This window comes from Strongylocentrotus purpuratus, unplaced genomic scaffold (assembly GCF_000002235.5).
Source record: "Strongylocentrotus purpuratus isolate Spur 01 unplaced genomic scaffold, Spur_5.0 spur5_scaffold_13, whole genome shotgun sequence".
Taxonomy (NCBI): domain Eukaryota; kingdom Metazoa; phylum Echinodermata; class Echinoidea; order Camarodonta; family Strongylocentrotidae; genus Strongylocentrotus; species Strongylocentrotus purpuratus.
In genome coordinates this window covers 24,944,674-24,957,788 of record NW_022145598.1, presented here as the reverse complement: position 1 = coordinate 24,957,788, position 13,115 = coordinate 24,944,674, and the positions used below count along the sequence as shown (strand labels likewise).

At 36.0% G+C, this 13,115-nt stretch overlaps 2 protein-coding genes across 5 annotated transcripts in view; one reads left to right on the top strand and one right to left on the bottom strand.

Annotated features, from left to right (window-relative positions):
• Positions 1-1,884: 1,884 nt before the first annotated feature.
• Positions 1,885-8,320, bottom strand: LOC582811 (eukaryotic translation elongation factor 1 epsilon-1). The gene is made up of 5 exons (XM_782749.4): positions 8,186-8,320; positions 5,081-5,278; positions 4,166-4,261; positions 3,647-3,706; positions 1,885-3,235 (listed from the first exon to the last, which is right to left on the bottom strand). Exons 1-5 carry the CDS (start codon positions 8,270-8,272, stop codon positions 3,149-3,151), a joined length of 528 nt encoding a protein of 175 aa, XP_787842.2. The 5' UTR covers positions 8,273-8,320; the 3' UTR covers positions 1,885-3,148.
• A 3,503-nt stretch (positions 8,321-11,823) lies between these two features.
• Positions 11,824-13,115, top strand: part of LOC577828 (nucleoprotein TPR) — an 81,376-nt gene continuing 80,084 nt past the window's right edge. For all 4 annotated transcript variants that reach the window (XM_030983222.1, XM_030983221.1, XM_030983224.1 and 1 more), the window contains exon 1: positions 11,824-12,033. In XM_030983222.1, coding sequence (XP_030839082.1) covers positions 11,865-12,033 — 169 coding nt within the window. In that variant the 5' untranslated portion in view covers positions 11,824-11,864. The remainder of the gene's footprint in view (positions 12,034-13,115) is intronic.

Sequence of the window (13,115 nt, the reverse complement as noted above, 5' to 3'; positions counted from 1 at the left end):
AATATTAAATTGGAATGTGCCATTTCATAAGTGACAAAATCAGCTTATGAATACAATATGGACTTGGGACTTATCAACAACAAAAATTGGAGATGGCAAGCAATAGATCCCATTAATCACATTTATCAAACCAATCAGGAAGGAAACTTTAGTGAAAAATATGACATTGGTATTCAAGGAATGTTCCTTTCATTCTCTAACAATAGAAAAATATACAATGTACACAGTCGTCCATGAAGTTGGAATAATCTGTCTTACCTCTACCTCTATTCATGAAGCGATTGTGACAACATGGTTTACGCTCGAATAAATATAATTTTACATCTTTTCAGAACTTTATTGATTAAAGGGATCAGTAACTTTGTCTCAGATTCTGAAGCAAAATCCTGGATTTAGCTCATGCTGCAATCATAAACCTTTAGGTCAGGAACCCCATGAATTTTATAAGCCGATCGCCTGTCTGATTATCAAGATATTTATGATTGGAAATCGACATTTCAAAAACTGTTTTCCTAACAGTTTTTATAACACTACAGTCTGGGGAAAATGAGTATGGTAAAACTGGTCACTCAAAGATTTTTACTTTTTTGAGGCACTTTGTGATCATTTTGAAGCACAATTTGTTTAGGGCTTCAATTTTACACCATATCACAGACACTGATAACACGTAGGGCCATGCATCTCAGGTTTAACATTGTTAACCCTTACTGTACTGGGGGGGGGGGGGGGGGGCCTGGGAGGCCCCCCCCCCCTCGACATTTTCGGAGATTGCACCGCAACCGCTTGGAATTTTGAATTGTCGTTTCATGACTTTTTTCCCTCAAGTCTTACGCACATTTTGATACCATTTTCATCGAAATTGGATATACCTGTAAGGCGTTACTTAACAATTAGTATGCGCATGTCATGAAAAAAAAAAAAAAAAAAAAAAAATTGCATCAAAATTTGCATAAATTATCATTATTAATTACATTAAAATAACTTTTTTGTGTTAGAAAAGAAGTTTCATATGAATAATGAGTTCAACATTAAAAAAGTGGAGTTTGACACGTTTTCTGTAAAATGCATAAAATTAGCGCATTTTGCATAATTAATTAGGCTAACGACAAAAATTTGCATATTCGGAAAAAAATAATTATACCATCTTGTTCCTTACATAAATATCTACAAACATGCAAATTTTCGTGTTCATCGGACAATCAACGGCCGAGATCATAGGGGGGGGGGGGGCCTCCCAGGCCCCCCCCCCCCCCCCCCCCCCCCCAGTCAGTGGGTGCTCAAAATAGCCCAGTACAGTAAGGGTTAAACGATGCCTTTATTCCAAAGAGTCGTATAAATTGATCACTGGATTTCTGAGAAGAACTAACTTCTCCAATCAAGAATGAATCATATTGTCACAATCCCTTCATGAAAAGAAGAAAGAAAAACAATAATTCCAACTTTATGGGCAACGGCGTAATAATAGGTATAACCATGCAGAAAATCTATCATAATTCTATTCAATTGACAATGGACTTGACATAGCAAACAACATTCCACACAAATGCCTGTGTATTTGTTTATGTGCTACAATTTTCACAGTAATAAGACCATAAAGACACTAGGGGGGGCGTTTCATAAAGCTCTGGATAAAGTTACGAATGACTTTACAAATGATTTGAATATGAAGAACCAAATGGGATGTCCAAAGTTCTCAATTAAACTGTAGCCCAAAATACACTTTGCATTAAAGCGTTTTGTTTATTAAAGGTTAATCTACATCTGCATATTTCAATTTAGCTTATGCAATTAAAAGGATTTGAGAATCCCATTAGCTCTTCATATTCAAGTCATGCGTAACTTTACACACAGCTTTATGAAACACCCTCCAGGGTGATTTTTTCCCCCATAAGGTTATGCTTACTGAGGCACAGCAGTCTTGATAAGACACGTACAGAGAAAGTCACGTCTCTATATCTTCCATGACAGTTTAGCTACATTAATTTGTTTTTTAGAATCATGTTTGATGATGGTGTCCGTTCCTACAGGGAAATTATTTCATCTTTATTCAGTAATACAGTCGGACCTGCTTTAGCTACCACCTGCAATTTAGTGTTATATCAAAGATAGAAAATAATAACTTCCTTCATTTGTTGAAAAATAAACTGATTTATATAAATGTAAGTACATAATAACCCCCCAAAAAATGATAGAAATACCATATTGTTGAGTATCAGTTTACCTTCTACTATAAAGTTTATACGAGATACATAGGATAAATCTCTGCCAAGTAACTTGACGTAAGGCAAATATTGAGAATGTCAATCATGTAGTAAGGGCTATTAAACCACTGAATACTATGCCCAAGTTAACTTAAGCTGGATTCTATGAAAACAAATTATTATATAAAAAATCAAATGATACTAAAATGGGTTAAAAAAAGCCTTTCCTCCATCCGAGGCAGCGTTTCATATAATCACACATAGATTAAACTAAACGTAAATGATGCTGAGTGATTTATAGAATTACCAATAAATTAGTCATACAGCATTCTATCATAGCGGCTGAGAGAGATAGTTGCGTCATGTGAAGTGGATTCTGATTGGTTAGTCATTTCCATGGAGCTCCACACTAAAACAGTACTCTCCCATAGAGTTTGTACATAAGCATGTTGCAACTATCTCTTTAAGGTAGCTTTAATAGCGAAATGTAGTGGCACGAACTGAAGCGTCCGGAATGCAAAGTACATAATGATTGACAATCATAATTTTAGCACACAGAGGTAGAAAAACTTCATTAGGATATTGAGCTGGACGGTGCATACAGTGGAAACTCATTATAACCAGGTCCTTTAGACCAATGAAATTACCTTGTTATATCAGGAATCCTGTTATATCAGGGTAAAAAAAAAAAGAATATAAAGAGCTGGGACCATCAAAATCACCTTGTTATAACAGATACCTTGTTATATCAGAACTCTTTATACTGAGGTCCACTGTATACCATCTCAATGACGCGTAGTCTTAGCGAAACTATCAGTAAGATATGTCAAAAGAGAATTTTGAATTACGAAAGATCACCAAGTATAATGAATTTTGCATTCTGGAAGCATCTTTTTGTGCCATTACATATTGCTAAGTTACCTAATAATATGCTATAATGGGTGGTATCAGTGAGGTATATATCCAGCATATAATCTGTTCAGTGAGAAGGTAACCTCTGTCAAGTGTTGCCTGGTGTTTTGAAGTCTCTGAACCTGTAAAGATAGAACAAATAAAACAAAAGATATTTATTATTATCATTATCATGTATTTGGCATCACCTGTGCCAGGGAGGCAAAAAGTGAACTGAATTACTGTTATTATTATTATTATTATTATTATTATTATTACCAAACTGTAACCCTGCAGGAGCATACATGTATATCAGAGCACTTTATGAAACCTATAATATGAGTACAACAATGAATTTAACAAAAAGAGCATTTGTTGACACAATTATTTTTAAAAGAAGAATACAGACCCTTCTCTTTCTTTTTCTTCATCGTGAATCAAACAATAAATGCGCTTTCGGACCGAAGTTTCAAATACAGTTACAAATCTAGGTAAATATATGAAACAGACTTCTAAACTTCAAATGAGGGAACAAAATAAGAAGGGTTACTTACATGATCAAACCATCTTGATAAGTGCAGGTATTTTTCCTTCTCTTCATAGGTGAGCCCATTCTAAAAGAAAATCACAAAGAGACATAGCTATTTAAGCAACACTAATGACTGATAGGCATACATAAGCATTCATAACTGTTTGAACTTTGTAGCCAACAACAATATAATAATCATGAGTGACATTCTGAGATCAATGCTATTTAAATTAGAGGTACATTTCTCTAAAATTGTAAATGCAAATCAAATTCAAGAAACATTACCCATGAAAGCTTATGGACACAATTGGATAGGGTTTTAAAACTGACTCTCCTTTTTAAGTTCCTAGCATCAAATGCAATGTAGCCTACACTGTATAGTCATGAAACAAAATGAATTTAATGTGTGCAGAAATTGTTGCCCTTTCTACTTGTGCATCTGGTATATTTCTTTGAGGGCTCGGATTCAAAAGGTATTGAGCCCCAAACCACTAAATCTTGAGTAACTGTCACAAAAGGGTTTATACATAGAACATGTACTTACAACTTTAGTATGAAGACCATAGTAGAGAAGTAAATCAGCTAGACTAAATTGTTGACCAACAAAATAGGTCCTTGTGGAAAGATAAGAATTCAGCTCCTGGGGAATAAGCAGAATATAGGATTTGTTTATCAATAATCAACTATGACGAAGAATATGAGACAGCATCTTCTGATAAACTGTTCCAGTCTTCCACATATGGTTTACCCCATTTTCCTTCCACATTTCTTTCACAGAGGTTCTTTCATTTCCATTTCCGATGTAAAGTTATTCTAAAATATACAGAGAAACCTATAAAGACCACTCAAGGGAAACAAAAAGTGGTCTTTATAAGGAGGTGGTCTTTCTGTACAGGTGCCTTCAGTATATGTTTCAATGTGAAAAATCACTTTCAAGGGGGGGGGGGGGGGGGAATGTGATCATTGTAGACAGGTTGTCTTTTTATACAGGTGGTTGCTAAAGCAGGTTTGACTATACACGTAAATTTAACTTATGATTCCCTTGGAAATACATCCTGCTTTTTTGTAGCCTATTACGTTCTAATTTTGTACAATATCTCATCAAATGAATTCAAGTTAAAATCAGACTTGACTTTCGTGGTACTAAAAAATATTAAAGATCACAGTTTTTTAAATTGGTCCAAAGGGTGATGGAAATGATTATAGCAGAAATTGTATGATATTCCTTTCTAACAACTCCTCTAGATACAATGGATCATCATACCAATGATTTACAAATTAAAATAAATTAAATTTTGATTAAACAAAATAAACTTTGTTTTTCATTTACTAAACATAGACACATTTTCTTTAAACTCATTAGGATGTCTCTTTCATTTAGAGCCTAAGAGACATGGTAAACTTCAAGATGTTACATGTCTGTGCTACCTTTCAGAAGATCAATTATTTATATACACACCTTAAAAACATTAATATCATCTTTTTCACCATGGCACCTGTCCACCTCTGTAACCCTATACTCCAGCCACTGGCCAACGAGGGCCCTCGACTTAGCGTCCTTGCCAACAAGCTCTGCCTTCCCTGCCGTGGTTGCCAGGTAGGTGCATATTGACATCAATCCAGATACAGATGTTCCATTGCACTGCATACAAGGTAACTTCAAGAGACAAAAACAAAATAAATATCCTTAATAAGTGAAGTTATAAGAAAGAGAAATGAAAGAAACAGAAGTTCTCAAAAAATATGTGCTGAACATTATTCTGTTGTTATGCTTTTTTCCCCAAAACTGTTAACCTCAATTCAAATCTAATCACATCAGTTGAAAATCAAGGGAGAAAAGGAAAAAAGGCTCCAACGCGAAGTTCAACCTTAGATTTCCTTTTTTTTTGGCTTTTTGGTGCCATTTTGGACATTTTCTCTGAGAGAGGCTCTGGCAAGTCTATCTGATCTGTATTTAGAGATTAAAAAGCGAAACAAAAAGAAAACAAAATAGTCTACATGTAGGCCTATGTGTTATTATTCAATATTTCAATCAACTCATGCCCAACTCATTACATTATGGAATTAACAGAAATGCATTATTGCCATATTAAATCATCATTTCAAACGTTGTCTAAATCTATATTTGGAATCCCTGTACTTAAAATCAATCTGTCAATCATTCATCAACGATCTTCAATGCCATAGTGTAGACCCTACATGTACATGTAGAGTCTATACAACAACTAATCAGGGATATGTGAGTTACATATCCCTGAACGAATCAATCAAATCAATCAATTATTCAGGTAATATTAATAAATCAATCATATGCATCAACTAATCAATCCATCAATCAATCAGTAAGTCAATCGACCAATCTGTCAACTCGATGTGTGTACGTTTCCCAACTTTCCATCCATCATCAACTGCAACCCAACATCATCACCACGAACATTGGCACCTTCAAACTCCAAGCAACCAACTTTTTCCGCAACCAAGACTCAAGCAATAAGAACTGAACAAGCACAGTGCGCACCCCCTCATCCTCCTCGCTTGGTTCCTTATGGAACGTTGAGGCAACCAAAAAATTACTTTTTTTTTTACGAGGGCTCTTTTCAGATTTTCCCTTAAAAAAATAGCCCCCCTTAATTATTTTGCGGTGGCTATTTTGGAGCTCAGGAGGGCTTTTTTTTTTTAAAGGTTGTATTTTTTTTAAACGCGGTTTTACCTAATTAAATTCCAAGCAAAGGCAAATATAGATACAATTGTAGCGTACATAATATGTCATGTAGAGTATTGCAGACATTCAGATACCCATGATTTATTCACTTTGTGTTAAACGTGTGGCTTTATGATTTACATATACATGTAACTAAAACTTGTCAAAAGGAGTGTTTTGTTTAACTGTTCGTTTTTCATATCCTAAGAAAATATTATCACTGACACGCGGGCTAGGAATTAATTTTTTTATGGGGGCTACTTTTCCCCATTGCATTGCCTAAAAAGAACCAAGGGGCTACTTCCTTAAGACCATATTGTAAGCTGTAACAATAAGTTGTGTTTTTCCTTAGCCATCATACTACTAGCAACCAAATTGGTAGGTAATATGTTATTTAGTCTTTTTTTCTGTCCCAAATTTAATTGTTATCATGGACAATGCAATCCCATTAAAAAAAAATGTAGACCAACTCCCTTTAAAATTGTGTTATTTAGACCATTTATAACCATTAAATGTGAGTAAATATTTTTACTGTTGTCCCACATACCGATGTAGGGTCTATTTGTTATGCCGAAACATGCAAAATCATGGCCTTATTTTTTTTTTATAGACTCTAATTCTAAAGGCCAAGCCAAAGCTAGTTTCATTTCGTAGACAGAAATTGATGTCATCATCACTCATGACAATTGGCCTGGCATCGATCGTATATAAATAATTTAATTTAATTAAACAGTTGTAAGAAAGATTCTGAGGAGTAGGAACATCCTTTATATATTTATTTACGGTTTTTTTATAACAAAATTCAATTTCTGTGTACGAAACTTGCTTTATACCGATTTTACAGGAAAAAATCCGGCATTGATTTTGCACGTTTCGTTATTACAAATATATCAGTATGTGGGACAACAGTAAAAATATACTCGCATTTGATGGTTTTAACTTATAAATAACACAATTTTAGACGGAATAACATTTTTTTTAATGGGATTGCATTGTCCATGATAAAAATTAGGGCCAGAAAAAAGACTAAATAAACATATTACGTACCAATTTGGTCGCTAGCAGTTGAGCTCTCGTCACTCGCAAATACTTATTTGCTTCATACGAGGAGCGTGCGGGCGCGCGCTGGAGCTGAGCTAGTACGTTTCTGTGTATTGTGAACGACGTGTGCGAACTGCGTATGCATTCATGCTGTGCACGAAACTACATCGGGGCCGGTGGCCTGTCCGGCCGCCGGGAGCTTAGGCGCAGGCAGGCGGATACCGCTGTAGATCTAGCTACAGTAGGTACGACCGCCGATCCGCTGCAACTCACAAAACTTTTAAAATGTTGATGGAAGTTTCTAGTTTTGGAGTTGGTAGTTGGAACGGAGATTTCACTCAGACACATCAATAAATTGGTTTATTAATTCATAGGGAATATCAATTTATGGCGGGGGCGATTTTTCAAGATATATTGATTTTTTTTCGCCCTCGTCTTGATTTTTACCGTGGCGATTTCAGAGGTTTAGGGGGCGAATCGCCCGTCGCCACCGTGTATTTTTTTCGTTGCGTTGAGGAATATACCAGAAGAAGAAGAACACCGCGTCGCCTCGGCCTAGGAAACGGCAATCGCCATGCTGCAGTGCTGGAACTATTAAGTGCCAAGTCATCTAAGCTCAGCCACGCAATGCAAGCAACAGCGGGCCGCGCGATTGCGAGACGGGCTAGTTCGGGGTAAACATCCACGACAGTTCCGATAAGGAAAATACTTGCAGCAGAAAAGGACACCACCGTATGCTACACACATTCTGTGAGAATCAACATACACATATTTCTACTTCATGAAAAGACATTTCAGTTATCAACCTGACAAAAAAATTACCTTCGTTTCACTGTTGATATTCACTTTGACGTTTCCTGCATTGAAAAAACAAGCAAGTGAACGAATTTCGTTGCGTTGTTCTGCCATTTTTTGGTTTACCAGCGCAGCGTAGCTTAAATACGGGTGAAGATAGCTCTTTATTTTACGGACAGTCGACCAGGGAGTTGTTACCATTGCCAATCTAAAGTACGGTCAAAAAACGATGATCTGATTGATTCAATAGTTTGATGAGGGATTTATTTATTTTATTTATTTTATTTTATTTATTTATTTTATTTTTTTTTTTTTTTTTTTTTTTTTGGGGGGGGGGGGGGGGGTATAAAACGAGGGGGGGAGCGTACTCGTTTTACATGTGCTTCTTTTTTGTCAATGTATAATAATTCCGAAATACATTTTGATGCATTATTCCAAACTCAAAGGTTCGTTGTTCCAACGGGATTGTAATTTGGAAAAATTAAATACAGTCCATAATTCTGAAATATGATAGTGAGTTTATGATTCCGAAGGAGAAGGTGGGTGGAACTAAAATGAGGGCCGCAGTATTCCAGAATCCCTAAAGCTGCATGTTAATTTTAAAAAAATGATACAGGCCTAAGACCCGATGGTTCTATTGCCATTTAGGAATTCGAAGTTTTAAACCCTTTCAGCTTTTGGAATTAGTAACCAAATTTTTATTTTAGGAATTAAAAATCGTACAATGAAGTACAAAAACGAACAATAAAGTTATATTCAAATTTTGGAATTAACTTTCAGAATTACTAACCTTTGGACCCCCCCCCCCCCTCAAAAAAAAAAATAATGATTTGGAACTCCATGCAGTTACAGTGGAGTTTCTATCCTATCAGTATGAAAGAAATTGTAAAGAAACAGGCCAGGGCCGAGAAGCCATGATAATTTGGCTCTTTAGATGTCTTCAAAGACTTACTCTTGTAATATCATGAAAACTATTTTCGCTGCTAGAGGGGATACATTCTTAATAGTGATATACACATAGTTGAACCTCAAAACATAAAATATAATAGGCTCTAAAAGAAACCTTCAGCGGCATTTACGCCTGATTGAATAAAATCTGGTGTGGAAAGAATGCTTTCGAGACTTTCTTCTTTTCCCCAACTTATTCTTCTCTCTTTTTTTAATTTCCTTTAATTTTCTACCCCCCCCCCTCTATTCGGGGGTCAATTTTTTGTGGGGGCGTCAAGGGTGCTGCATGGCCCCCCCCCCTCAGCCCCCATAAAACGCACAATCCAGTGCCCCGGCCAATGACTAATCGACACCAAGTAGTGGCCATTCATGATATTCGTTCCAAATAAATGTCGGTGTTCCTCACTGAGCATTTTAGGCCCAATTCTATTTTCAAGTTATATAAATGATATGTGTATTTGTACTCTCTAAAAAAAATCGAGTGATCACGGACGTCACTCCTCTGGAGAGTGAAAATGTAGTGAAAATAGAGTGAACATTCACTCTTTCCTTCTTAGAGAGCACTCTAAAATCCACCGATTTTCACTCCTAAACAAGTGATCACGGACGTCACTCCCAAGAAAGTGAAAATAGAGTGAAAATTCACTCCTTTTTTTAAGAGAGTATAAAAGACCTTAAAACTATTATTATACGCAGATGACAGCGTACGTACTACTCTATTCAAATCCTGATCCTAAATAATATTGAGGAAAAGCTCAGTGAACAGCTGTCTACGTGTGTCGATTGGATGACTGATAATAAGCTTTCTTTTATACACTTGAGAAAAACAGAAAACATTTTGTATTGTTCTAAAAGTAGTTCTAAAAATTCATTTGAATTCAAAGTGACACACAATAATCAAGTAATCAAGAGAAAAGATTCTGTGAAGTATTTAGGCATTGAGTTGGCTAGCGCAATTTCATTTTCATCTTTAGTAGAATCAGTTGTAAAAAAAGCAAATTCTCGTCTGAAATTTTTGTACAGATATCAAAGTTGTATGGATTTAAAAGCGAGACGTACACTCTGTTTTGCTCTTATTCAATGTTTATTTGACTATGCTAATCCTGCATGGTATAGTAACATTGACAAGTCAGATCAAAAGAAGTTAGATTATGCAGAACAAAATGGTGAGATTTATCAACTGTTCTCGTCCAAGAATGTTGGCTACAACCAGGCGCGTACGCAGGGGGGGGGGGGGGGGGGGGGGGGGGGGGGGGTGTTTGGGGGGTTAAACCCCCCCCTTTGGTATTTTTATGTGTGTAAACCCCCCTAAAAAATCCCTAACCCCCCCCCCCCCTTTGGATTTTTTTTTTTTTTTAATTATAAAAAAAAAAAAAAAAAAATTACCCCCATGGCTGACCTAAGAAAGGTGACCTTACCCCCCACCCCTAACGGAGCAAAATGTCAAATTTTTAAATTTCGAGACCAAAAAAAAAAAAAAGTGTCCTCTTACCCCGTACATGATTATAATACGAGAAATAGCCGATTCAAATTTAACTTACCAGAAAGAGTAGGTAGTATTGGAAATTCGTTTTATTACAATGCCATAAAACATTGAAATTCCCTTCCCAATGGTGTAAAAGAAATAAAAAAACTGTGCTCATTTTGAGAGGAAATTAAAGGGATACCTAATACTTGACAGTGAATGACATGTATATGATTGAAATTTGTATTCGTCTGCCGGTTCATACTTTTTCATTTTGTATATTATGTTTTCGGAGGTTATATAGAAATTTTACAAATTCATCATTATTTTCCTCTTTTTAATTCCTCCTTCTCTTTTTCTTCTTCTCCTACTTCTTTTTCTTCTTGTACTTATTATCATTTCTATCATCAGTTTAATGTTGTTATTATTATTATTATCTTAAATAAGTAATTCTTTTATTTTCTTATCTGTCTGTAAATATTACTATTTTAACTTATTGATTTTATGTAAGGGACCCCAGGCTGGAAATAAGCTCTCGAGCCTTTCGGTTATCCTGTCAGTCAAGCTGACTTATTTTTGATCTGTTATCAAAAAAAGTAGTATTTATTTCCATAGAAAAGCATATACAATGTAACAATATAACAATACAAAATAAGATAACAAGGAATCTTTCCTTCACATAGTGAATAGACATATTATAAAGACGTGAAAATCGTGGCCCAGGACGTTGACATTACTCAGGCAGGGCCTAACATGTAAACATATACATACAAACATATATACTTGTTCTAAGATCATTAGCAGTCAGAAGTATCAGTTATAATATGAAAAATTAATTATGGGGTTCGTTCAATCTAAAAATATAATAATATTTATGTAATGTATATTGTTGTATGTTGGAAGCTTGTCGAATAAAAATCGACTGATATGTTTTGCTTTCCCTTTTCTTTCCCCTTATTTTCTTTATTCTATTCTATTATAGGTCTTTTCTCTCCTTTTATTTTCCTTTCTTTCCTTTCTTTTATCGAGATAAATATCTATGATGATTAAATTCCATTGACTCTACACTGTAAAGATTAAAACTTAGGGACTAACAATAATTCCCAAGAACTTTTTTTTTAATTTCCCTTTTCTGTCTGTTTTTGCCCCGACTTTTCTCTCTCAGCGCCTGTGTCTTGGTACGGGCGCAGCAAAGCCGTATATAAACTGCAAATTGGCAATACGAAAATTGGCCTAAGACTCCGAACCCCCTAAGTTCACGAAACGTGCAGCACCATTCATGCTAGAGTCAAAATGGCGGGTGACTCCGAGAAATTCAAAGAACTTAATGCTGTATTGAGCGCTGAGGAGTTGAATTCGCTACCTGATGAGGGCAAGAGTAAAATAGAAAAATTGCTGGCTTCAAATACGACGTCGCTGAACACCTTGAAGACCAGCAATGAACGTCTCAAGATCAATTCAGGTACGTAACATTATCGCCACCACTTTGGACAGGAAGCGGAGCGCGAGCGGCTAGCGGCAGCAGCACCTCAACTAACGGCAACGCTGAAGAGCCAGCCAGGCGGCATCGAGAGCAGGCGGAGCTGGCGGACGCGTCGTATCGGCATAGCATTTATGATGTTTGTACTTTTTTAGATACTGTGTGACGTGTTTACGTTACTTAATCTTGATGAATGATGTGTAGAATATCAAATAATATAGGCCTAAGGGGGTTCAAATTTAAGACCACTTGATTGATGACAAAATCCAATTTTGGACTCTTATTTTTCTTTGCTTTTTTTTTCAGAATTGTTTTTGCTTCTAAACAGTAGGGAAGCTGGTCCGAGAATAAGGATCGTCCGCACAAACGAGGATCGTCTTGTAAACGTGGACAGATGCATCCGCTAAAAAAAGGATCATCTGCCTTTTTCGCTGACGATTCTGATTTCTGATCCGTGCATTGGCGATGCTAAAAACTGGTTTCGCAATGATTTTCTTGATGCATTTTACATTGACTTCGTACAGAGACTTTCACGTTACGAGCGATAAAATATCCTCTGGAAGACGGACGACCCATAATAGTAGACGGTGAACTGGGGGTATTTTATTACATGGAATCCATTTTTGCATTGCGAGCGCATACGCGTGGATCAGAAGCAGAAAACCTGCAGAGCGCCGAAGAAAAAAACGTTGCGGACGATCTCTATTTTTTAATAATAATAAATAATAAAAACGTTACTTATAAAGCGCTTACCACCGAAGTCTCTAAGCGTTATACACACAAAATAGACTGATATACAATTGTCTATACAAAACTAAAAATGCAAATACACATATGGAATACACATCAAAGTGAACAGAGTTAATTAATCATCGAACGCAATTTTGAATAAATGTGTCTTAAGACTAGTTTTGAATAGGTTAACAGTTTGACAGTTTTTTACATTTAAAGGTAATCTGTTCCAAAGTTCAGCAGAAGCTTTGCGAAAGGAGCGATTACCATAAGAAAGAGTTGACACAGAAGTAGATGCAAGGTTAGGGTATCCTTGTTTATACAAACCCTCC

Bases quoted from the DNA above. Each gene is read 5' to 3' on its own strand.
- LOC582811 (XM_782749.4), bottom strand. From the start codon at position 8,272: ATGGCAGAACAACGCAACGAAATTCGTTCACTTGCTTGTTTTTTCAAT. The intron at 4,262-5,080 runs GTGTGTATATAA...CTTATTCCCCAG, and splicing joins ATGATATTAATGTTTTTAAG to GAGCTGAATTCTTATCTTTC. The intron at 3,707-4,165 runs GTAAGTACATGT...ATTTTCTTTTAG, and splicing joins ATGGTCTTCATACTAAAGTT to AATGGGCTCACCTATGAAGA.